At 43.9% G+C, this 27,001-nt stretch overlaps 1 protein-coding gene across 1 annotated transcript in view; it reads right to left on the bottom strand.

The window, feature by feature from the left end:
• Positions 1–3,998: 3,998 nt before the first annotated feature.
• LOC138265789 (zinc finger protein 25-like) overlaps positions 3,999–27,001 on the bottom strand; it is a 176,445-nt gene continuing 153,442 nt past the window's right edge. The window contains exon 6 of the mRNA XM_069213836.1: positions 3,999–10,551. Within this exon, the coding sequence (XP_069069937.1) occupies positions 9,611–10,551 (941 nt within the window). The 3' untranslated portion in view covers positions 3,999–9,610. The remainder of the gene's footprint in view (positions 10,552–27,001) is intronic.

Raw genomic sequence — 27,001 nt, 5'->3', positions numbered from 1 at the left:
GGAACATTTTATGCTTGTGAACTGGGCTAAGATACCATTAAATCATGATTTTATAGGCTGGGTCTCCTGGGGCAGGCTTCTTAAGAATCAAAGTATATCATGCCAGAGTTGGTCCCGGTCGGTATGGCTTCCTGGAGGTCTATTTCCAAGTGGGCTTGGTAAGGGTGCAGGGTTAGAGGTTTTGAGGCCTTTAATACCTTGTAGGTTCTAGAGATTAAACCCTTTGTGCCTGAGTAGTTAGGTATCATGGCTTTAAAAGACATTAGTTTGCAAACTGCAACTGGGCATTGGTGGGATGTAGGGTCCATTGTGTGTGCTGATAACACTGGAGTCTAGAGGACTCTGAGATTTAATACTCCTGTCTGCGCTGCTTAAGTGGTTTAATATTGCTGCCCTGGATTAGATCCTGTAGTAAAAGCAGGTTCTTGTGCGATCGGTGTGCTTAGGGATGGGAACGTTTTGAGGCCTCTCTTGGCAGTCAAGTGATTCCATATAACAAGGATGGTTTTGTGGTTGTGGCTGCATAAGCGCTCTTTGGCTGTGCTGATCAAAGGAGTCACGCAAAATCCCACAGGGTCTGTATGCGTCAACCCCATCCACGTGGAACCAGTGCCATTCGCTCTCTCTCAGAGTCCTCTCTGAGATAAATCATAGGCGGGTGGCCCGTAATATTCAAGGAGGTTTGGGCATGCAAGGCACAGTTTATCCCCAGGGAGCATGGGAAGTTTGGTCGATATACGCAGTTGTTTTCCATTCAACACAAAAGAACATACTTTTGTTTGCAGACTAGTAATGTCCACGTACTGATAGATTTGGGGACTAACTGGAAGAGGTAGAGACGTCGGGGTAGGATGTTCTTTTTTATAATGTTAATCCTTCCCAACCATGATAAAATATAGGGGTCTCCATCTCCTGAGGTCCTCCAGGATGTCTTTGCAGCACAGGGCACTTTTTATCCTGGTCCATTCTTCCAAGTCGGGGCTAATCAGGAGGTCGAGATATCAATTATATGTTAAAGCCCACTGAAAGGGTGACTGTGCTCTCACAGCTGGCACGTCCTGGGGAACAATCATAAAACTGAGCATGCTTGATTTGTCTTTGGTTATTTTAAATCCTGACACTGCTTCAAATCTGTCTAGAGTCTACATTAATGCTGGCAGAGAGCCACGAAGGTAAGGAGAATAAAGAACAGACTGATTTTGTGTTCTCTGCCCCCAAATACCTGTAATGGGTTTGGTCTGTCATATGGTTATTGCTAGGGGTTCTACTACCAGGGCAAACAGGAGAGTGCGCAGCTCTGTCTTATCCCCCTGGTGAGTCAGAACAGAGGCGTGTGTCCCCCATTAAACCTCTCCATAGTGAGTAGGATGAAAAATACCCACTGGAAGTGTGACCGTGGATCACATGGTCTCTTTGTCCATTGATTCTCATCTGATAAGCAGTCCTGTATCAGGTAGTGTATGGGACAGGAGAAATAATAGCTGTGATAGTCATTGTCTCTGGTCCTGTTAATCACTGTATCCACCCGGTCAGAGCGGTAGCCCCTTACCTGGTGGAGTTTAGGTCTGTGACCCTTCTATGCCCTAGGGTCCCTCTGTTCATCTGGAGGCAGTAGGGAGAACTCCCTGCATCAATTTGAGGAGGTGGGAAATAATGTTTGCCTTTGTGTCTTCTATGTGTGTCGTTGGGGTGTTGCCACCCAGGGTTTCTTTTCACCGTCTGGCTTTCCGGACGGAGACCCAGGGCCTGATTACAACTTTGGAGGAGGTGTTAATCTGTCCCAAATGTGACGGATATACCACCAGCCGTATTACAAGTTCCATAGGATATAATGGACTCGTAATACGGCTGGTGGTATATCCGTCACTTCACCACCACTTTTGGGACGGATTAACACCTCTTCCAAAGTTGTAATCAGGCCCACAGACTTTTCTGGTGGGGGTTTTCCTGGAGAGGGTCCCTCTCCCTATTCAGGGTAGACCCAGTATGGCTTGCGCCTCTGAGAGAGATCAGATGCTAGCGTACCTCACTGCTCACTGGAACACAATGCTAAAGGCAAAGTCCCATTGGTATTTGATCGTCAGGAATTCTGTAATAGGGCAAAACTCTCTATGGTGGCAGAATGTGGAGGCAGCTAGGTCCTGAAATAAACAAATAGTGTGACCTCTAAAAAACAGATCTGCCTTTACCCTAGCTTTCTGCATAATGTCCTCCTTCTCTTTGAAGAAATGCACTTTTGTTAGAATGTCTGGTGTGAAGTATTTCCTATGAGTACTAGTGGGAAGTCTATAAGCTCTATCGAGTTGACGTGCTGGTCGGTCTGGGTAATACATGATTGCTTGCAATAGCTCCTTAGTGAAAGTTATTATGTCAGGGCCCTCTGCCCCCGCCGGTACCCTCAATATGTATGTTGTTGTGCATGCTACATTTCTCCAGATCTTCTTGCTTCATCTGCAGATACACTGTGTGTTGAATTTGCTACCACATCATCTCCTGCTCTTCAGTCATTGTGTTCACCATATGTTCTACGTTGTCTACTCGCTTCCCCATTTCGGCTATTTCCTTTATTAGCTCCTGTATACAAGTTTTAAAAACGATGCGCAGGAGGCTGATAACTGACCTGACTTTGGTTGGAAGTGTTCCATGTAGCTTTGTGTGATTTGGGCCGTTGAGAACAGCACTGTTTGCGGGGTGGTCTTGTTTTTAAGCTCCTTCCCTTTCACGGTTCCACATGTCAGCCACGGAGTTCTCTTTATGGTGTTTTCTTTTGACCACCGTGCTGGCCTGTTGAGCCTGATGACGGTTGGTGGTGGAAACCACTGTGGTGCATGGGGTTCTTGCTCTGGAGATTGTTTCAATCCATTCTCCTACCCACCAGTCCGACGAGGCCTGACCCACTTCAACTTTGTGTTGTTGGATCGCCAGACCTAGGATGCGGGTGGAGATCGCGTGGTGAGAATGGGCAATATACAACAGGTAGTTTGGGCTGTGTCTGTTAAGGGAGTATGGACGTGGTCAGTATCTCTGCTTTTTGTCCTCTTGCTGGCTTTACATCCTGCTGTCAGTGCCCATTCCCTTTTCCACCTCTGTGCTCACCGTATAGTCTTCAGGTTGCGTGTTCTTGGTGGTGTGCCTTAACGGACACTCAGACCTCCTCGTAGGCCCCAGTGGCCCCTGCCGTGCAGTCCTTGGGCCCTTTCTATTTGCTATCTCCAGTGAGTGGGCTTGATGCCCCCACGGTGTGCGCTACTTCCGCTGGTGTTGTGAACAGGCTGTTCCCTCAGGATGTTGGTGCCTTCCTGCCGTCTCGCTGGACTGTCACAAACGCAGCCTGAGCTGTGCCACCACAGAGTCACTAAGTGGGGCCCGGTTCCCTGCTCCCCGACCACAGGGCCGCCTCAGAAAGTGTCTGCACTGGGCCCTCTGGGACTGGGGTGCTTCCCTGCCACAGGAGGCCACCAATGAGCAATAGCCTTGGCTGCCCCTGCAGGCAAGATGGCAGCAGGAGTGTGGCTTGAGCCCAGCCAGTACCCACATGCCCCTCCACCAGCAATCAGGCCCACTTCAGCACCCAGGGCACACTGACTCCAAGGACAGTCTCCAGACAGGGGTGCTTTGCAGGGGCTTTGGCGGGCAGGAAGGAGCAGAGCTCTTTTAGCACACACCCATCTCCATACCTGGCTAGGCCACGCCTCTCTGCTCTGGTCTTTTCAGGAGGACTGGCAAGTGACTGGTTTAACATTAAAAAAAGGAAATCACGTCTGGTATACATATAAGATGAACATGTAAGATCCTTTCTGAATGAATATATTACCTTTTCCCAAGACTTGCAATTCACATAACTTTTCATTTTGTGTGAGCCAAAGCACATTTACACATTGTTCAAAAGGTTGTCCAGGTAGTTGAGATAGTACACTATTAAAATCCTGTGTTGTTATGGATGTCTCAGTTTGTCTTGTTTTTAGGCCCTCCAAGAAGGAAGTACAGAGTCTAAGATCTTTCAATGTAATGTGTTTATTTGTGGCCTTCACCATGAAATTCTTGGGTGACATAATTTCTTGATAACATAATACTAACTGCTTTCAATTAAACATGTAGCACTTTTTATGCTCTTTGTGATGCACATGTTCATTTTTCAGATTGATTTAGGTATCCGTGAATTCAGGAGTCATGCTACAAAGTTAATTGACTCTAGGTATGTGTAACTGCTCCTTTATTTTTGGTCATTTCGTCTGACCTCCTTATGATGTGACGGGCTAGGTCTGAGGTGCCCACATTGATGTTATGAGATTCAGTCATCCAGGTTTTCTCTATCTTCAAATGACTTGTTGATACAGTGGAACTGGAGGAAAGCATAACCAAATGCATTGTACAAGTTTATTTTTAGGGCATTCACTGGTAACCATACATATAATTTTGGCATACCGGTCACTGACAACATTGTTCCTCTAATGCATCTTCATCTAGTTCCTATTTGTTTGTCTTGGTAATAGTGCAGCTTAAAATAATCTACCACGCTGATTCCTCTAGGTAATGATTCCAGACTGTTTAAGCTATGTAACGTTCAACACCCCATGTATATTTGTGATATATAATGTGCACTTCTGTTTCAGATTAATTAATCTTTCGATTGATTGCTGTAATCTGTACCATCATGTTCTGTATGAACATCAAAATGATTGTCTGCTAGTTGCACTGTCCATGGCACCAACACATTTATTTACAACTGTGCTTCTGCAAAAGTCAATCTTCGGCACATGAACTGCAATGGTGGTCACTCGAGGTTGTCATTTTGTGATTGACCTCTTCGCTGGGAATTTTGTGTTGTACCCTTTTATGGATGTGACCACCTTTATTGGAACAGTCAGTCCCCATTTAACTGTGACCATTTCTTGTGTAATCACTCCTCTAGTAGTCATGTATGTAATTTGCTATTAAGAACTAGCTACACCGAGTGTACCATTATCCATGGAGATTTTGTAACTTCTCTCATTGTTTGAGTTTGACGTCTGTTTGGGGAGAAATCTCGGCAGGAATATTCTATAATATACAGTAACTTACTGTCCCTTAGGACTACCTTCATAATGGCTCACAGAAAGCGATTTCTCTGTGCTGGTTTTAATCAAGATTTAGTCATGTTGAAATTGAACCCAGTCGATGCAACTATTTCACTGTTCAGTCTGTAAAACTTTGGCAGGCAAGAGCGAGTTCTCTGAGGAAATGCCAGCCGTGCAACTGAGGATACAAACATGGAATCCCTCCTGAAATGAACAGCTCACACTGAGAGACCCTTTGTAAAATCTTGTGAAGCATATTCCAACCCAAAAGGCAGAGCAATGAACTGATAATTATTTTGACCTATTGCATAGCATGAGTATTTATGCAATCTAGTATTGCAATGAAGTCGGAGTCCAAAACAAGAGGTATGACGTCTTGACATAAAATCATGTAAAGTTTTGTTTCGTACCATGAGCTATCTAAATAGATCTGAAGCCTAATATAGGTGTGAATATCCTACCCTTCTGTATAAGAAAAAATATTTACTCCTTGCCTCCACTCCAATGTGAAAATTCTTTGATTACTGTTTGAAAGTCACTGTTCCTATGAGCCAACATATGTTCCACTGTGCCTCATACTTTAAATGCATTTTTGTAATCAGTCCCCAAAACAGAAAGCCTTGAATATGAAAGGACTTGCTTAAAGGTAAAGGGCTTTTGGGTTATAACAGAATCAGATCTTTTGGCGTCTCAAGTTCTGTTGTTGTTAAATGCATGTTAGCAGTTGGGGCGTAAGGTAGTGAGCCTTGCTGTGGCCCCGTTTGTTGGATCTCAAAGTTTGCAATTGTAGCACAAAGTGTTTGTCAGGGAAGTTTTCACCTCAGGTGTACAAGTGCTTATGTGTTTATGTGAGTGAGGTTGTTTGGCATTTTCTCAGTGCAAAAGAGCAGCCGATTATAATGGAGGTCGGTGACCACTGAGCAAACCGGCAGCGCTGCTACAGGCTTTGGAAACGTTTGGCATGCAGTGAAACAAGGATCAGAGTCAAAGGAGTGGTGCACTTGCTGGCAGCAACAGTTGTGGCCTAAGACCATTAAGCTGCGAACTGGCCATGAGGTGAGAGAGAACAGAGCACCATTGGTGGGAACCTCTGGAAAGGTAAGAGCAGCACAGAGGGGTAGTAGGCGCTATATGTATCCAAATGCAATTGTAGTTGCAATGAAGCATCTTAAGGAAAAACAGTAGGGTGAATTTCTCTGGCATGCAGATGCATTTCCCTTTGGCATCTCAGACTGTCACAATACTGAAGGGTATTTCTAAGGGGGTGACAGTTTTTCAAAGTGAGCTTCTTGCTGCATTCACCGTTCCTTTCTTTACTTTGTGTTCTGGATTTCATATATATCAGCACTATCTTGTAATTCGCACTGCTGGTGTTTCACCTGCATCGCTGAACCCTATTTGTGCATGGCAGCAAGTTTATGATCTGTTGCCTCAAACGGAGGAGTGTTTTTTCTGCACCACTTGCCCTGAAGTCATTATTATTTGAAGGTGCTCTGATGTATCATGGTGATTGATGGGTGGTGGGTTTAGGCTCAGTGAAGTGGATTGTTTGCCTAGCATCACATGGTTTAGTGGGGCAGAGAAGCCAAGATTTTCCCAGAATTTTTATTTTCACACTGTGCAGTTTGGTCACTAGGATACGTGTCTTTTTTCTGACATCAAAGCTTGGTTCTTCATTGTTGATTCGTGGAGAATGGGATTGATGCGTTGGTTGGGAAACACAGACACTATTGTGGCACAGGATATTTCCTCCTATTCGGGGCTACTTCCCCATTTTGCATGGTTGGTAGCTGTGTCCACTGGCCCACATTGCCACCTGTGTTTTTGGACATGAACTGAAGACATGCCCCCTCACTAAACCCCCTCCACGACCACCCAGATGGTGAGCTGGTGGTAGGTGACGTCTGTTGTGTTGCACACACTGTGTGGCCTAGATTCTTGTTAAACGTGAAGCAACGTTATAGTCTACTGGATCAAATATAGGTGATGTTCGCTGAGGAGGTGTACTTTCCTACGATCACACAGTTTGGTCGCAAAAATGGGGGCTGGGATTGGTGCTAGTTTTTCCGCTTCCACATTTTGCGGTTCGGCCACTGGATGGGTGTCCCTTGCACCTGTTTTGCATTCTGGGGTTGTGTTTTCTGTTTTATTCTTGGCGCATGGGGTTGGAGGTGGCAGGCAAGGGCCATGTGGGGGCTTGGTTTATTTGGGCTAGAGGATCAAAGAGGACCTCCAGCTGAATCAAGCATCTAACTCAGGCCTGCAATGGATCACCCACTGCCTGTATTTTCAGATCAATGTGTGAAATGATTGTGCTGTGGTTTTTTTCTATATTTTTTTGGATGGAGAGCTCTGTCAAGGTCATGGACTTCGGTTGAGCCCCACCACTTTCTAGATTCAAGAGCCACTAAAGGGTGGTTGCACGGGTCATTGTAGAGCACTGGCAAAGTGAGGATGGAGACAACGAAAACTAATTGAAAAAAGTACTTTTGTGCCTAAACCCTGGATGGCAAAAGTATTCAAAATTGTAAAATGTTTAATTTTGTTCGCCTCAAACCCTCTGTGCTAAAACAGTGTGTAAGAACACTATGAAGCATATTCTTCCAAAGGCACATCAATCTATAGATCTCTCTAGAAAAATGTTGGCAATAAAAAATGGTAACCTAATCTAAACGTGGATTATAGTTGGTGAATGTTTTAAAGTGTACGTAAAATTGATCACACTTCTAATAAGAATATTATAATGAATTCTAATTCCAGCTGCTGTTTAAGAATCCACCATGAAACTTCTTGCAAGAATTGAACTTTACTGGCATGTAAAAACCTTTTGGAAGGCAACTAAAAGTTACTTTACCCAGAAGGGTAGCTTTAGCAACACGGCCAGTCAATGGATCGCCAGGAACTTTGCTGCACATGCAATTTTAAGTTATACAAGTTGTGGAGCAAAGGATATACACAGTGAAACGTCTTTATGAAGTATGTGATCATATTTGGACTGTACAGAAAACCAATTAAGATTCAAAATACGATTGATTACCTAATGAAAGACTATTTTTCAGCTATGTTGTATTCAAAAACAACTTTTATGTATTTACTTTTTTCCGTGTTGGACCAATAGCATACACTCCAACATTAGAATGTTGGAAAGAGGGACATTTTTTAAATGCATCTATGTCCCACATGAAACTGTTGGTTATGAAGTAGTTCTATGGATAGCGTACTATTATCGATTTACATGACAGACTTGTTTATTATTGGCAAGTTTGTGAAGTGAAGCCAGGGGATTGTGATGGAAGAAACAATCATCTTCTATTATGAATAATGAGGCATGACTGTCAGTGAAAATTAACTTGAGTTAAATTGTCAGCAGCCACAAGCCTCTACAACAGGAAAAACTGTACTACTAATTAGGCACATGGAAACACATTTCTAAGGAATATTTGTATGCCATTAGAGACTAGTCCCCTGGAAGGTCTCACTCTGATCTTAATTTTCTTCCAATTTTAACACAAGGTAACTGCAGCAGTTGGACATTTTTATTTCATTGGGCGAAGTCCCATAATATAGATTTAAGGAGAGAGTTCACGAACCCTACGTAAAGCTTTTCATGGGACAGAAACTATTCTGGTAAAATGAGGACCTGGGACACTCTGTAAAAAGTTAAGCTACCACAAGAAGCACAAGCAAAGCTTTGTATTTCCATTTGTCATACATACAAAGCCTGTGACACGTTTGCTTTGAATATCTTACACATAATGCATCAAGCAACGGTGTGTAAGGAAAGATATTCAAAAGATGTTTGTCTCCACCAGTTCTTGGAACAATGTAGCAACAGCCTGAATGTGTGCATAACTGCCATGCAAGATTCTTTCTAAAAGGGAGTCAAAATGCAATCCTGCCACTGGGCACTTGCATGTATCATTACATAACACATGTTGTCTAAACTAGGAAACCAAAATCAAATCACAAGACAAACATGATCATGGTCCATCAGCCTAAACAGTCAATACAAATTTGATTAATGAGATTTTGAATGGGCACATCTGCATGGCAACAGATAAAGAAACAAAATGTGGCTCATGATAGGTAGCAGCACCTGTGAAGAAAACCAGGTTTGTCGTCCAGATGGAAGAGCAAAACAGCTCTGAGCTGTTGGTTATTTCTATCCGTGTACATTGTGATAGAAAGAAGACAAGGGGTTGTTGGACTGAGAAGACCTTCCTCCTCGTTGCACTCTGCAAGTCTACCAGCCATGCTTCTGGAGGTCATAAAAACCTGGATCGTTAACTATTATTCATTTATTCTTCTTCTTTTAAAAAGAAGGTAACATAATTTCCTAAACCAAATTTGACAGCTGGGGCAAGTAGATCAATCCTCGATAATAGTGTATTGCTGAAAGATAATAGCCCAAACTCGACAATGAGGGAACTGTTAATTGACGTTAGCTGTAGTAATTTCCCCTGGTACTCAAATCCTATTCAGTCAACAGCAGAATGCTAAATACAGGCAGGTTTTTAAACATAATGACATATACAAAAAAATAGATATGACCATTATAGAACAGATACGTTTGAGTTTTGTAACTGCGTTGCACTATAACTGTTCTGCATTGTGCTTTGCAGATTTGTATGGAGGCTTTTATGGTAGAGGTTTGAGTTGTCACGGAAGGCGATGTCACATTCATTCCTTTGACGTGGACTACCTCCTGTGTGCGTTTGTAGATGTGCATTAAGATCAGACATATGGCAGAAGCTTTTATCACAAATATTGCAGTCATACTTTTTCTCTTGCTGAGTTAACATCTCCAGATTAGGTTTTACGTCATCACTGGAATGATACTGTATCTGGTGTCTTACCAGGTTGGATTTCCGACTGAATATTTTCTTACATTCATTACAAGTATACGCCTGGTCTCCTATATGTATTTTCTGATGTTTGTGAAGATCTGCTAACCTATCAAACCTTGACTCACATTCACAACATTTAAATACTCTCTCTGTTGAGTGTGTTCTCTGGTGTCGAACAAGATTAGACTTCTTGTTAAAGGTTTTATCACACAGATTACAACAATAAGGCCGGTCCCCTGTGTGTGTGGTACGATGTCTTATTAGATTTGATTTCTTATTGAAGCACTTGAGACATTCAGGGCATGAAAAATATTCTACGGCTCCAGGTGATGCCAGTGTAGTGATGCTTTCACTTTTCTTGCTGGAGGTTTTCTTGGAATCATTTCCTTTGCAAGGTTTCTCCCATGACTGGCCACTTTCCTGTTCTTCAGAGTCACTATCTTTGGAATCGCCCACTCCATCCCTTGAAGGGGCTTTCTGTTTGTAAGCAGGATTGTGCCCTCTATTGCGGCTTTTATCGTCAGATACTTTGACAAAATCCCCTTTTACATTTTTTGTAACCTGTTTCAGTTGCTCTTGAGCTTCATTATAGCCTTCCATCACGGTTCCATAATACCAGTCATGATACTGGGTGACAGGTCTGTCATCTGTTTGATTTAAAAGATAATTAAATTACTATAAAAGCATTTTAGGCTACGCAATACCAACGCATAACAATATTTCACTGCTGCAAGGTAGAGTTCCACTCAACTCTTAATAATCTCACTTGATGTGCTGTTACGTCAGTTAATCTTGTTTTAATCCAGATCACAAAGGATGTACTTTCTTTCAGAAAACACAAAGTGACAGTTTCAGGTCTCAGAATTAGGGAGAAGGCGATAGAGTGGGTGCCTATAACATACCAAGTGAGCTGGAATGAACGTTCTATTTAAATACATCCATACATACAGATTTATCTGTTACCATTCCCTTCTCTTAAATCACCATTAAGAATTTTGCGGAGTGATTTAACGTAACAATATTGAAAATAAGCTGTGGAAGAGGGATAGTTAATTTTAGGGATTTACTTTTGATGGCTAGATGGAACGATAGCAAAGTTCTAACAATTATTTCAGGAGTTATTTAACCATACAATTTATTCTATGACCACTAATTCATTATGATTCTTGTGGTTATGAAAGTGGCTGTAAATGATTAGTCTGAGGAGTCAGATTAAAAGGATTTGCACATCACACATAATTAATCGCTGACAGAGAGGACTCGCATTAAATGTGCAGCCTGCTTTCTGTCGTATCCTTCCCTTTTCAAACCTCTCCAATTGCAAGGTGTTTAGAGTCCTTTCAAATAACAGGTTAGAAAATAAGTTGTAATGGAAAAAAGAAAATTTAATTCCGAGGTTAAATTTCGATTCATATGATGAATAATAGGTTGCTTATATAAAGCAAAGTTCAAACCGATAACTTAGGCGTAGTTTAGTCATAACACATGTTTTAGCCATTAATTCATATTGCCTCGTGTGAAAACAATTTCTAACTAGCGAGCTCAGTTACTGATATTAACTTAATATTTTAGTGTAGCCTACAAAGTATATTTGCACTGAAATCACAAGCTCTCGTGGCTTGCATCACTGCAATCTATGTGAAAACTGAGTGTACATTAGATATTTTGAGTGGGGTTATCATGAAATAAACATAAATCACCGCCCGCGCTAATATTGAGGAATGGAAAATCTTCCTTTACAATGTTAAATTCGTTTTTTAATGTGAAAAATGATGGAAATTGAATTTGCCCCAACAGCAAGTGAAATCTGTTTGAGATTTTTTTGAAAACTTTCACACATTTTATTATAATTTTGGGAAAGACAAAACTCAAGGAAAGCTATAAAAATGAAAAACGAAGAATAGAACAGAAAACAAATCTCACAGTCCATTCATAGGCCACACAAAAAGTATCACACAGTAAAGGGCACTATACCAAATAAAGAAGCAGAACAATATGTAGAATGATGAGCACATGTGCTCTCGTTACAATAAAGGCCCTTCAGTCAGATACACAAAGAAAGAAAGAAGATAATACTTGCTTAAACACTTTTTACAGGATTAAGAGGAAAGGTATGAAGTATATAGATCTATAGTGTCCAGAGTATTTGATAAAAATTAATGGAACGAGGAATTTACTAAGGGGGTCAGTGGGAAAGACTGGCAATTACTGGACAAGAGCACAATGTACGTAGATTAGTGTAATGTGATTCAGTAAGTTGGGGGTAGTTACCTGTTTACCAAGAATGCATACAGTCAAATGAATATACCTTTAACGAGTATTGACTGTGGAAAGGCCCATCAGGTAAGTATCTTACCTGTGGAGTGTGATTTTGATCCCTAAAGCCAAGAAGTGGCCCAGTAACATTCAATCTCTCCCGAGTCCGTTAGGCTGGGTATGCCATAGTGGCCTAGGCAGGCCACAATAGGGTTAAGTGAAAGGTCAGATTCAAAATGTCTTTCATTTATTTGTGATTTCAATTCATAGTGAAAGCATAGACTGACACTCACACATTATTTGTGAGAAATCTCCACTGGGTTTCTTACAGTTCCAACAGGTATGTATTGGGCACTAATGCAAGAATAGCATCTGTTGAATACTAGTAACTAATGGCTCTTACGCGAAACTGCTAATTGAAATTTGAGTTGTTTTTCATTTTCAAAGCAATCTGACTTGCCTCCATGTTGTTATTTTGTGGCAGTCTAAGGTGCTCAGAGGGTAAACCATTGAGCACAAACTTCGAACCATGCTACATCCAAAATGTGAAGGGTCCTTTCAACATCACGGATGGGTTTGGAAAAAGAGGGAAGAAGCTCCACATTCATAAAAGTATCCGATAGAATCTGTGGGAAAACACCTTGTTTTTATGTCACTGTAGAAGACTTATCAAAAGGCAGAGACTGAAATCACTGATCACCCAGGTTTGTATACTTTCCAGACTGGTGGCTGTGGAGGTCAGACATTTAACATCATTGTTGGCCTTCGATTCTTTTAAAAACCAAAGTGAATGGTGTTGCTAAACAAAGTGAAATAAAACAAAGAAACCATATCGAGGTGTCATTCCCCAACCAACTACTGCCTATCAAAACCTTCCCTTTCATACTCCCTTAAGATGACAATTATAACCCCCTAGGAAATAGATGAGAAGATCTGTATACCATGACCTAGAAAAGCGCAAGTTAAATGACAGAACGTTATGCTTTGTTATGTTATGGGTGAGACATAGAGTACAACCTGGAAAACTTTCATAAACGGCCTGTCATTTTTCAGTTTGAAGTGGATAGCACTAGCTAATCCTGTGCCTAAAGACTTTGCTGCAAGAACAGAAAAGTGCTTTGTCGCTTTTCTTGCTCGGCATGGATAGCAATTTGCTACTCCTATGCTTTAAAATCCTATTTGAGGAGAGTGATTTAGATTGTTGCTGGTGTTGCAGATGTGGTCCACCACGAAGAGATCTCTACCTAAATTTGGGAACTACCCCTAGTTAATTTCTTTGTGCTTATATATATATATATATTTTCCTCCGCCAATGGTCCCATCCAGGCACGCTCTATTGCCGGTGCCAGCGTCAGGGAAGGACCAATTCCCTGAAAAACATTCTCCAACGAAATCACTCTCAGTCATATTCTATTTTTATTGCAAAATGACTCGAATACAACTGGGTTGTATTTGAGTCATTTTGCAATAAAAATAGAATTTCCAATCGTGTGCCGTGTATGACGGAGAGTAATTTAGTTGGCTAGAGGTGGAGAATAAGGGTTTCTTCAAATGTAATTCCTGTAAAGCATGTAAAATAGGACAATCAATGAAAAAAATCAAATTATCAAACGGACAGGAATGGCTCATTAAACACAAAATTACATGTGACACAAAATATGTAATTTACATTATAGAATGTCATTGTGGCCTAAAATACATTGGGAGTACAATTTGTGCGCTTAAGAAAAGAATCCTTGAACATATCAGAGCTATTACTCATAGAGACTACACATATGCAACAGCTAGACATCTACAGACACATACATCAAATGATTGGAAAACACTGAGATATTATGGCATAGATCATATCCCAGATCATGAAAGAGGAGGGGATCGAGTGAGAAAGTTGAGGCAATTAGAATCGAGATTTATAATTTGGATGAAAACAAAGGCCCCTTTTGGGATGAACAATGATGAAGAACTTTATGTTCATTTATGAGTGCATAATCCAAATAAAACTTATAATAAATCTGAATTGTTAAGTGAAGTTTTGATCGGTTAAGACTTTTAATTAATTAATAATTGTCTTAATTATCTTGTGAGCATTGGATAGACATTTTCTTTCTTTTTTAAGCAAGTCCTGATTCACACGAGATTTAAATTTGGAATAATATCTTGATTATTTATTAAAGTCATATTCATTATAACACTGCTGGAAAAAGTAGGCTATATATATAAAAAATGATAGTATAAAGTCAATTGAATTAATGGTGAGAATAACAGAATTTGAGTTGTAGATGACAAATGAAGTGAATTTGTTGTTTGGCTATTTCTTTACAGAATGTTAGAATTTCAATATGATTGTATTCTCCCCTAGAAAAATTGATTTGTGAAATTATGCTTTAAAATTACTTAATTATGTTTAAAACTATAACCCCCAGCATGCATCATGTTGGTATAATACTTTTCACTATAAAAGAAATTTGCAGTGTGAACTGGATGTTTGAACTCGAGAAAGACTATACGGTCGAAACGCGTTGTTCTGTTTCCTTGCTTCAAATAAAATCAAGAATTATTCGTACCTTGGTGGAGTGCACTGCTAAATATGAAAAAATAAAATAAAATATATATATATATATATATATATATATATATATATATATATATATATATATATATATAGTCACAAATCATGTCAAAATTTCTTCAGCACAGAAACTCACACGCCAATACAGGTTCAAGGGTTCAAGAAGATTTAGTGCGGCAATGCGTTTCAATCAGTCGATCTTCTTCACGGCAATTAACAACAAAGAAGTGCACCGTTACCTCTAAATTAATATATGATTATGAGTGGAACTTGCACCCGTTGTTCACACCAACCCTGCTAGGTGGAGAAGAGCAGGTTTTGCAAGATAGTTTCTTAAAAAAAAATTAATAATAATAATATATATTCACTGAAAAAAATAAAGGTTACAGGGACGTTATAGTTAGGTTCTGAATTTACTTGTACAAAACCATAGAAATTCAGCAGTTAGAGTTCTTTCAAGTAACTATAACTCACACTCTTGCCATGAACAGTTGTCTCATCTAAAATTTTATTGCAAATATTGCAGTGAGAATATGAAAGATGGCATAGAACATGTCATTCATGATATCATACGTGGATTAATTAGCTGTGCATGGCGAAGGCGCAAGTTATAGTTACCTTAGGGTGGAAGCTTTAGGTACTTGAGAGAACTCAAACTAAAGCTGCTGAATTTCCATGGTTTTGTATGAGTAAATTCCGAATCTAACTATAACATCCCTGTAACCTTTGTTTTTTTCAGTGATTGTCTATGGTTTATTTAACGTATAGTAATTTTCATTGCTATATTTGAATCCAACCACCGCCTGGCCACTGGCCAACCCTCTATAAGTACCGAACCTTGCACCGGGCACAGCCTTTTCCTGTGCGCCGTAAGGGTTGCCTGCAAGGGCTGGCCTGCAGCCAGTCCCTGGGGCCAATCCCACTAACCATCCAACCTGATGCTGTGCATGGCCCTTTGCGCATGCACAGCGAAAGGTGGCCCCGGCCTATCCGGTTGCGAGAAAAGGTGTGAGAGGCTGTATCTGGAGGCAAGAGTGGCTGCGTGTCTATCTGGGTGTGAAAGTGGATACATCAGTATTTTAGTGGGTGTGACAGTATGTGTGCTGGTCTCTGAGTGGGTGTCTCAGGTGTCAGTGGGTCTGTGAGTTGGTGTGTGATGGTCTGAGTGGGTGTGTAACTGAGTGAGTCTGAGTGGGTGCGTGAGGGTCTGACTGGGGCTCTGAGTGAGTGCATGAGGGTCTGAGTGGCTCTGTGAGTGGGTGCGTCAGTGTCTGAGTGGGTGTGGGTGTGTGAATGGGACAACTGATTGAAAGAGAAACAGTGAAAGCAAAAGAAAGTGAGGGGGAAAGAGAGTGAGTTTTTTAGGTTTTTATGTCTGGTATACTTAGAATGAGATTTTGGCTCCAATTTGAAATAAAACATGAACTTGATTTTTTTTTTTTAATATAATAATTTAAAAAATGAATGCATAAATAAATAAAAAAAATAGAAATGAGCCCAGCTGGACTCAAACCCCCAAAGCTCAGTGTGAAGGTATGCAACCTTCAAACTGAGCTATGGGTTTTACAAAAAAAAAAAAAAAAAAAAATCAGCCTTTTATTGGTTGTCTGGGACCGCGAGGGAGCCCGCACAACACACTTCCCTAGTTGATAAGGTGAGCTGTTACTTACCAACATTGTGTATTTTAACTCTCTGCTATATGCAGATGCTGCAGTCCATAAGAAAGAAGGTTTATTCCTCTGGTGCATGAATTCTTGTCTTTCAGACATTGTTTTCTTATTTTGCTGACACATAAAGTAAATTTTACATGTGTTATTTATGTGCACACTCCCCTACTACATATTAAGGTACGCTTTTATCAACCTACATCTATATCACCGTAATCTGCTGATTCATACACTGGGATTATCTTCTCTCCTTTACGGAATACATTTTAATGGCTATGTTGAGCACCTACCCCTGGTAACAAGGTTGGGCTGTAAGGAAGTCTTTTTCATGGTCCAGTGGTCACTTTTAACCATGTCAAGTAGTCTGTTTTCCTTTTCCTGTATACAGTGCTAATTTTTAAATACATGTTCCAATTAATCACACTTAGTTGAATTTGTGTTTTCCTGGCAAAGTATTTTATTATGTTTCAGTTTCCTTTATTAGGGTTAACCCACCCCATCTCCTGTGCTACTGATGGCATGTACGATGATATGAACCATATATTTACAGAGTTGTGCACATGCGCAAGCAGTGATGTATTTGCTCCAAGACTCCAGGGCAAATGCGAACAGAGGAAGTACAGTTCTTGGCATCATGAGGGCATTTTTGCATAGCTTTCTGTACAGTCAAAAACATTTTCTGCATAGGGTCATAATTACATTTTCCTTCTGTAGCCTCTGCATCAGACAGCATTGAGGATTTTTACCCATTTCAACATCGACAATGGGTAAATTCAACTTCTGCTAACAGTGACATGCTTGCCACATCCCAGGGACTAGCCCTTGAGCCTTTTCTTGAATATTTCTAATGATATCCCTCACCTCCCTCCTTTTACATGCAGAATTAAACCCTGCAGTATTCTCAAGTTGGGTAAAACCCATGTTCTCATGTATCCATTATTTAGTAGGTAACTCTGTCCCATTTTTAAAGTTTGTCATGTTTTATTTTTACAGTTAGGGTGGTTACATTCCACACTGTTCCTAAGGTGCCTCAGTCTTATCCTGATGAACACCCTGTCCTATTCATCACATGCTATGGGGTAGACTCTTTGGCTCTACAGACGTTGGACTGAATCATACGTATTCACTATGTATTGAAGGCCACAAATATCATAAACCTTTTAACTTTAAGTTGTTAGTAGCAGACAAGGGTATTACTTTGTTGGAGTTTGTTACCAGTATTTGATCTTTTGACCATCACCCTCCACTTGCAATATTGCTTCTTCGCTTGGGTAGCTTTGGAGCATCCTATTGAGTCAAAGTTATGTGAATTATAAAATACTTGTCCTAACCGATGTGCCTATTGTGGACTTTGAGCTCTTGTATCAATTCATTTTAGGAGAGATTTTTATGAACCCTTCCATTATTGTTATATGATTGTATTCAAACAAATCTGTGAAAATCATTGTTGTATTGCTTTGCATGTTTTAACTCTGGAAGAAAAAGCAGTGCTGGGGGTGGAGTTTTATTTTTGTCCAGATGAGGAATTTGATTGTGGTGCCAAACAGATTAAATTAGCTTTATGTGTGACGAAATTAAAACTTAAGCTGCACGGATTGACCAGAGGTAAATGAAGTAACCTTAGGTTCCCAAGGTAAAGTATATGAGTGGTATATGCAACAGTGATATGGACTGCACAATGTCTTTATATGAACCTGATGAGAATGAGAATTTGGAAGTGGATGATGAACAATCCTATTACATATTGGGTTGGATATTGATTTTCCTCAGTAGAAGTAGTGTTAAAACTAAACCAAAGTGCAAACCAGCTTTACCACATGATAACACAGATACATTTCATACAATGGGTGTGAAGGATTTAGTGACACTACGTATGGTCAGGAATTATATAACACATAATAATTTAACTGTGGAACACAAAGGCAAGGCATTCAGACACCTAGAGATGACACCACTATCATTACAAAGGGTTCTGATATGGAAGGAAGTGCATGATTAAGATTATCAATCACTACAGATCTGAGCCACACTGACAAGTTACAGAGTCAAAGGAATACCTGAGAACTGTTAAGAGGCACCATGAGTGATTACGAGAATGGAAGAAGAAAGGCTTATTAGATTTTGATGAATATTATTTTCTGTAAAATGATGTCCCCATGTTCCCTTGCTTCTGTTTGTTACACAAATTCCACAAGCATCCCACAATCCCACCAGGGTGACATTTAGGGCCTGATTATGAGTTTAACGGTTGAAAAACCTGACCGCCAGAGTTGTGGTGAGCTGGCGGTCTCGCCACCGGCCCTATTACGAGTTTTCCACTGGGCTGACCTTGGAAAACGTGGAGTGGGTACTGGACTCGGCTCCACATGGAACTGAGTCCAATAGGTTGCACAGCCCCTGCCCCCCCCCCCCCCACTCCCCACATCCTCAGAATGAGCACTGTCTGCACATCAGACAGTGCGCTTTCAGAGGATGCTTGGGAGGGGGGCCCTGCACTTGTTCTCCAGTTCAACCGCCGTGAAAAAGCTGGCAGAGAACATGGTTGTAATCAGTGACTGGTTACAACCAGGACTGCTGTCATCCAGTCGGGATCAAAGATCCTGGCAGAGACGTCAGTCTTTTGAAGGCACCTACTGCCAATCTTGTAATATGGTGGTCGGACAGCCAGAGCACCGGCAGTCCAAACTCCACTGCAAGTCTGGAGGTCTTTGGACCTTCCAACTCATAATCGAGCCCTTAGTCACTTCAAATGAAAGCCTATTGGAAAATGCAACCCTATGGTTCCTTTTGTGTTAGCACAGTTTTGTAAACAAAGTCCTTTTTTTAAATTAAAATGGCAGATCTTAACGGGAACTCTATTTAACAACCCTCTTGGTAGTGGGCTAGTTGTATACAACACAAGAAGGCCTGAATTACACTTGAGATGAAAGCATTTCCGAGCGATTGCCGCCTTGGAAACTCCAGTGTGCAAAACGGCTGTGTTCTCGGGGGAGGCAAATAGATCTAACCAAGGCTCTCCCCACTAATAAAAGAGACCTTGCACCCCTTGAGATAGGAGATGCCATTTGTTATCCGCTAGGCATTTTTGGCTGAGTTCATCCGCTCTGGCATTCAGGGTGATGTTGAACCATCAGGGATATGCCATGATGTTCCAGCCGTGTCCACAGGTGCAGAGCCTCCTGAAATAGGGTCCATTTCACCACCTCGACCCTGCTTTTTGCAGAACCACATGGCAGGGGGTGTTTTCCATGAAGACGTACACTAGCTTTCCCTTGATAGAGGGAAGAAAGGCTTTTAATGCCAGCCGGGTCGCATGGAGAAATAGCATGTTTATGTAGGGTCCGGCTTCCGCCGAAGACATGATTCCTTTTATCGCCACCTCTTCCAGATGGCTGTCCCATCCCAGGAGGGACACATCTGTCACTTCTGTCAGCTCTGGTTGGAAAGGAAGAGGGATCTACCTCTGTCCCAATCGCAGTTCGTTAACCACCACTGCAGATCTTTCATAGTTTTCTCCGCGATCTGGACCATGTCAGAGAGAGTCCCCTGATGCTGAGCCCAATGGAACTTCAGGTCCCACTGCAGAGCCTGCATATGCTATCAGGCATGTGTCACCAGCAGGATGCAGGAGACCATGAGGCTCAGCAGTCTCAGAGTCATTCTCATTGAAATCCAGGATAGAGGCTGAAACATCAGTAGCATTGACTGAATATCCTGGACTCGCTGCTTGGGAGGATAAGCCTGAAATTGCACTGTGTCCAGAAAAGCTCCAATGATACTGATTGTCTGAGAGGCAGTCAGGTGTGACTTTGGCACATTTATAGCGAACATCAGCAAGTGCAGGACATCCACCATAGTCTGGAGGTGCGAGACGACAGCCTGGGGAAAGCCCACCTTCAACAGCCAGTCTTCAAGATAGGGGAACACTGATACCTCTGATCTCCGCAGATGAGCTGCAACCACCGCCATCGCCTTGGTGAACACTCAAGGGGATTTGGTAAGGCCAAAGGGGAGCACGGTGCACTGAAAGTGCTTGTGGCCTACTGTGAACCGCAACTAACGTCTGTGGGAAGGCAGGACAGGGATGTGAAAATAAGTGTCCTGCAGGTCCAACACTACTATCTAGTCTCTTGAGTCCAGGGCAGACAAGACCTGAGCCAATATGAGCATCTTGCACTTCTCCTTTTTGAGAAAGAGACAGGGGGGCTCATGGGTATAGGATAGGGTGAAGGCCCTTGTCCTTTTTGGGGACTAGAAAGTAGCGGCAATAGCGACCTACTTCTGGCACCGGAACCCTCTCTATGGCTCCCTTTCCCAAAGGGGCCACAACTTCTTTGCGGAGAAGGGATTAATGATCCTCCATCATCTGGTTGTAAGATGGTGGCAAAAATGGAGGGGTAGTCTCGAAGGGGAGGGAATAGCCCCTTCGGACTATCTGAAAAACCCACCTGTCTGAAGTAATGGATTGCCAGTGGGGCAGATGATGGCGAATCCAGCCGCAAACTGGGTGTCCTTGGTTGGGGACAGGCTGACTAGGAGGGTTTAGAGGCTGCTGCAGAGGGAGGGGGGCAGTGACCGACCAGACTGCTGGCCACCTGACCCATGAGGTTAGTGGCTCTAGCGCCCTCAGCCACGTAGAAGCTGGGCAGCTTGTGCCCTATGGTGGCTGGACAAGAATTGGCACAGTAGCTGCGAAAGGCAGACTGGGGAATTAGGGACCACCGGGAGGCCCAAGGACCTGGCTTTAGCACAAGAATCCTTGAAGCACTTGATCGCCGAATCTGCCTCGTCTCTGAAGAGACAGGTGCCAACGAAGTGCATGTCCATCAGGGATACTTGGACATCCCCCAAGCGTGGTGGCAAAGGGCCACTGTTGTAGAAACTGCTCTACCTAGTGAGTCGGTCGTGTCCAGTCTTCAATGGATCGTGAACTTTGCTGTGTCTCTCCAGTAGACAAGAGCCTGAAAGATTCCAGCCCGGACCTCCTCTGGGACCTGTGGCAGCATTACACAACCATATCCCACAGAGTGTGGGAATAATGGCCCAAAAGGAATGCACTGTTCACAGACCGCAGTGCAAGGCAGGCAGAAGAAAACATCTTCCCAAATTAATCCAACCTCTTGGATTCCCTATCTGCGGGGAGTGGTAGGGAACAGACCAAGTGAAGGCTTGGACCACCAAGCTCTCAGGGGTGGAGTGTTATATCAGGAAACTTGGGTCACTAGGTGCGGGGTGATGGTAGCAGGCAATCGTACTATTCACAGCAGCCCCTGTGCTGGGTTTGGACCAGGTATTCAGAAGGACGTCTGTGAGGGCATCATTGAACGGGAGCAGGGGATCTGAGGTGGAAGCTCGCATCTGCAGCACCTCTGTCAAGAGATTAGTCTTAATGGTCACTGAGGATAGCTTAAAGTCCAGGACCTCAGCCACCCTCCTAAACACCATAGCATAAGAGGCTCCCTCCTCCGTAGCCAGTGGTGAAAGCATACCAGTATCTGGAGATGTGTCCAGCCCACTGCCTTAGCTCAAGTCCTCAGTCCATTTCTTCTTCATATGGCTGGTATTCTAAAGGGTCCAGTGACCCTCCCATTCTCCTCTGAGAACTAGCCTAGCAGAACAGGGCTCAGGATCCGAACCAGGGGGCAAAGCTCCTGCCTGCGTCGGAGTCGGGCGACACCCATCAGACTCAATGACAAAGTCGGGGATGACAATGGGGATGGTGCTTCCGGGAGCAACAGCACAGGGGAAGGTCCAGTTAGTACAACCAGTCTAGATTTAGAACCCTGAGATCCCTGAGAGCACAACATTGCCAAAGCCGCCTGTGCAGAACCTGATGGGGCCTCCTCTGACACAGCTGGGCCGAAAGGTGCTTCTGCAAGGTCGGACAGCCCAAAAATGAGGTGCATGGCTTCACAAAATTCTTTCAGTGAGCAGGGGATGCTCCAGCTCCTTGATATTCCGCCCAGGCACAGGTTTAGAAAAATGAGGTCTAGAATGATGATGCTCCGACAGACCAACTAGTGAGGAGAAGTCGAAAAGCACTCAGACTTCTTACCTTCTTCTTGTGTCTCGGTTTACGTGATTGCCCTGCGAACTATGAGTGGAACGATGATGACTTTGGAATCTGAGATCGGTCCCAGGACCTTCCTCCTGACCTGTGCAGAGTTGCATGCCTGACCGCCATAAGCTTTAGGGGCTCCCTCAACTTCGGGTCGTGGTCGCACTCCAGACACCACAAGCACACGAGATGCAGATCAGTCACAGGCATCACCCAATGACAGGAAAGCAGGGCTTGAAACCTGTCTTCAGAGACGACATCCCTCAACAGATCAGAAGTGATCTAAAAAAAGAATTTGACAAAAAGTTGAAAAAGAACAGTCAAAAAGGGACTGAGGGGTAGCTCTCTTTAGAGCACCACTGGCTGGCGTGGATAGAAGTGATGTTGGCGCGCCTTGGTGGTGCCTATATAGGAACTGCAACATCATTTCGGCACGGATGGTGATGGACACAGAGCCGATCAACGCCACCAACTGGCAAGCAGGGTTACTGCTCACAAAAGTCTTCCGGATCCAGCCTGATGCGTGGGGAGAATTCAAAGGTAAGGAATCTCCAGCTAGAAGTCTCTATCAGATGGTGAATGTCGTCAGCCACCACAAGAACAGAGCCAAAATGTGCACATTTGCTGTGCTGAGAACGAGGCTTAGGGCATTGCTTCAGGGACTGCTGCACAGCCTTGTTATTGGTGTAGTCATCAAAACAACAAGCCAGAATCTGCTGCATGGCATCTAGGGAGTGTGCAAATATATTTCCTTTTTTTAGTACTCATGGCACCAGGACCAGAAATGGGTCATTGTGTGGTTAAGGAATTGCCCTTCTGCCAGAGTGAGACAGAAAAGTCAGGTGAAGACCACACATGAATAGATACCCATGCAATGCCATCCTTGGTGGTGGGCTGTGAACCAAGATCATACTAGGAAGTCCTGCAGGACCGAACGACCTAAGTAGCTGTCCCGACGGACCTGACTGTCCAGGCAGTAGTGTTTAGCAAGAGTGTGCAGGGACGCCCACATAGCTGCCTGGCAGATATCCATTACAGGAACTCTGCGTGCCAACGCAGTGGAAGCAGCAGTTGCTCTGGTGGAATAAGCACGCACAACCTCAGGGGGTTGCTTCTTGGCCAAAGCATAGCACATCTTGATGCACAGAAGTACCCATCAAGAGGTGGTACGTTTTTGCACTGCCTTCCTTTTTTTCACACCCACATACCTGACAAAGAGTTGATCGTCCACCCGGAAATCTTTTGTATGATTAAGATAGAACACCAACGCTCTTTTTGGGTCAAGACGGTGGATTCTCTCCTCCACATGGGAAGGATGTGGGGGTGCATAGAAAGTAGGCAGGGTGATGGAGTGGCCCACATGAAAAGGCGTAACCACCTTCGGAAGGAAGGAAGCCTTAGTGCACAACACCACTTTGTCAGGGTGCACAGACAAGTATGGAGGTTTGGACAAAAGGGCCTGAAGCTCACTCACCCTGTGAGCAGAGGAGATGGCAACAAGAAAGATAGTTTTGATGGTGAGGAGCTGTAAGGGGCAATTGTGAATCGGCTCAAAGAGAGTACACATTAAATAAGTAAGGACAAGATTGAGGTCCCACTGAGGCATGATAAATGGAGTGGGAGGAAATAAATGGGTGAGACCTTTTAGGAATCTACTCACAATAGGAGATTTAAAAAGTGAAGGCTGATCAGGTAACCTAAGAAAGGCCGAAATGGCAGATAAATACCCTTTATGGGTGTCCAAAGCAGAGCCCTGCTGGGCCAAAGAAAGAATGAACAAAAGAACGTCAGATAGAGGGGCAGAGAGGGGATCAACAGATTTGTTGGTGCACCATACCACAAATTTATGTCAACGAAAGGCGTATACCATTTTGGTGGAGGGACGCCTGGCTGCCAAGAAAACACCAGACTTTAGGTGGAAGATCAAAAGTCATCAACTGTCGCCGTTCAATCTCCACGCACGAAGGTGGAGACTGGACAGGTTCGGGCGGAGAACCGTTTCCTGTAGCTGTGACAGAAGATCCGCCCGAAGAGGCAGTCCAGAGTGGAGGATCGATGGCCATACTCAATAGCTCTGGATACCATACTCTCTGTGCCCAGTCTGGAGCCACCAAGAAAACTTGGGCCTGGTCGTTCCTGATCTTCTTGAGAACTCTGGGCAGAAGTGGTATAGGAGTAAAGGCATAAAGGAGGCCAGAGTTCCACTGAAGCCGAAAAGAGTCTCTGAGCGAGTGCTGCATTGGAAACTCCAACGCGCAAAACAGCTAACATTGCGCGTTCTCTGTGGAGGCGAACAGATCTAACCAAGGCTCTCCCCACTCCTGAAAGACACCGTGCGCCAACCCCTGGATGGAGACGCCATTCATGATCGGCTGTGCATCAATGGCTGAGTTCATCCGCTCTGGCATTGAGAGAACCCGCCAGATGTTGAACTGCCAGGGTAATACCTTGATGTTCCAGCCATGTCCAGAGAAAAAGTGTCTCTTGACAAAGGGTCCAGGACCCTACTCTGCCCTGTTTGTTGCAGTACCACATGGCAGTAGTATTGTCCGTGAACACCTGCATTACTTTCCCTTTCAAAGAGGGAAAAAATGCTTTCAACACAAGCCTGATCGCCTGGAGATCCAGAAGACTGATATGGAGCCCAGACTCTGACGCAGACCAGAGGCCTCTGATCTCCGCCTCTTCCATGTGGCCACCCCAACCCAGAAGTGACACATCTGTAACTATAGATAGATCTGGTTGGGGAAGGGAGAGGGCTCTGCAGTGGACCCAATGCAGATTCAAAAGCCACCCCTGCAGGTCTTTCGCAGTCCCCTCCGTGATATGGACCATGCCGGAGAGATGCCCCTGGTGCTGCGCCCACTGGAAGTTCAAGTCCCACTGCAGAGCCCGCATATGCCATCTGGCATGTGTCACTAGCAGGATGCAGGAAGCCATGAGGTCCAGCAGCCTCAGAGTCAGTCTCACGAAACCCAAGACAGAGGCCGAAAGATCGGAATCATAATATCTTGGACTCGCTTTTCGTGAGGATAAGCCCAAAACTGCACTGTGTCCAGAACAGCTCCGATGAAACGGAGCGTCTGATAGGGAGTCAGGTGTGACTTCGGCATGTTTATAGTAAACCCCAGCATGTGCAGGAGGTTTGCCGTGGTCTGAAGGTGGGAGATGACTTTCTGTGCAAGTCTGCCTTCAACAGCCAGTAGTCAAGGTAAGGGAAGACTGAGACCCCTAACCTGCGCAGATGAGCTGCATCCACCGCCATCACTTTAGTGAACACCCGAGGGGTACTGGTAAGGCCGAAGGGGAGCACAGTAAACAGTAAATCTGTGGGCAGGCAGAATGGGGATGTGGAAATAAGCATCCTGCAAGTCCAACTCAACCATCCAGTCTCCTGGGTCTAAGGCAGACAGAACCTGAGCCAGGATAAGCATTTTGAATTTCTCCTTCTTGAGGAAGTAGCTGAGGTCCTGAAGGTCTAGGATAGGACGTAAGCTCTTGTCCTTTTTTGGACCAGAAAGTAGCAGGAATAACAACCACGACCTAATTTGGGCAAAGGGACCTTCTCTATAGCTCCCTTGGCCAAGAGAGCTGTGACTTCCTGGCGGAGAAGTGCCAAATGATCCTCCAGGAGTTGGCTGAGTGATGGAGGCATGGCTGGTGGGGCATATTCGAAAGGGAGGGAGTAGCCCTTTCGAACGATCTGCAAAACCCACCTGTCTGTAGTGATGGATTCCCAGTGGGGCAGGTGATGGTGATTCCTGCCGCCAACTAGATGGGAGTGAGGGGACGGACTAGGAGGGTTTGGAGGCTGCAGCGGGGCAGAGGTGGACTGGGCAGACTTCTGGTTCCCTTTCCCACATCCAAGTGGAATTCCATGTCCCTGGCCACACTGTGGCTGAACAGCATGGGTGGCACGGTGGCTGTGTGGGGGACGCGACAGGGAGCCCCTTCCGTGGCCACAAAAGGGACGGAAAGCGGACTGCGGGGGTGAGGGGCAGAGGAAAGACCAAGGGAACGAGCCATAGCACGGGAATCCTTGAATCTCTCCAAGGCCGCGTCCGCTTTGTCTCCAAAGTGACAGGAGTTATCAAAGGGCATGTCCATGAGAGACTGTAGGACATCCCCAGAAAAACCATAAGAACGCAACCAGGCTTGGTGTCTCAAGGCCACTGTCGTAGCAACCGATCTGTCCAGAGAGTCAGTCGTGTCTAGCCCACATCGTATTGTGAGCTTTGCCGCATCTCTCCCATCGTTGACAGCTTAGGAGATGATGGCACGGCCTCCTCCGGTATAACTGCGGCAGGACTTGTGCAACCATATCCCACAGAGAGTGGGTATAGCGGCCCAAAAGGCATGTGGTGTTCACAGACTGCAGTGTGAGACTGGAGGAAGAAAACAACTTCTTCCCAAATTGTTCCAGCCTTTTTGATTCCCTATCCGGGGGTGCGGAAGGGAATGCGCCTGAAGAAGAGGAAGCCTGGATAACAAGACTCTCAGGCATGGGGTGTTGGGACAGGAGTTTAGGGTCGTTCGGAGTGGGCCAA

This window comes from Pleurodeles waltl, chromosome 2_1, assembly GCF_031143425.1.
Source record: "Pleurodeles waltl isolate 20211129_DDA chromosome 2_1, aPleWal1.hap1.20221129, whole genome shotgun sequence".
Lineage (NCBI taxonomy): Eukaryota > Metazoa > Chordata > Amphibia > Caudata > Salamandridae > Pleurodeles > Pleurodeles waltl.
This window is presented reverse-complemented; position numbering and strand designations above follow the sequence as displayed.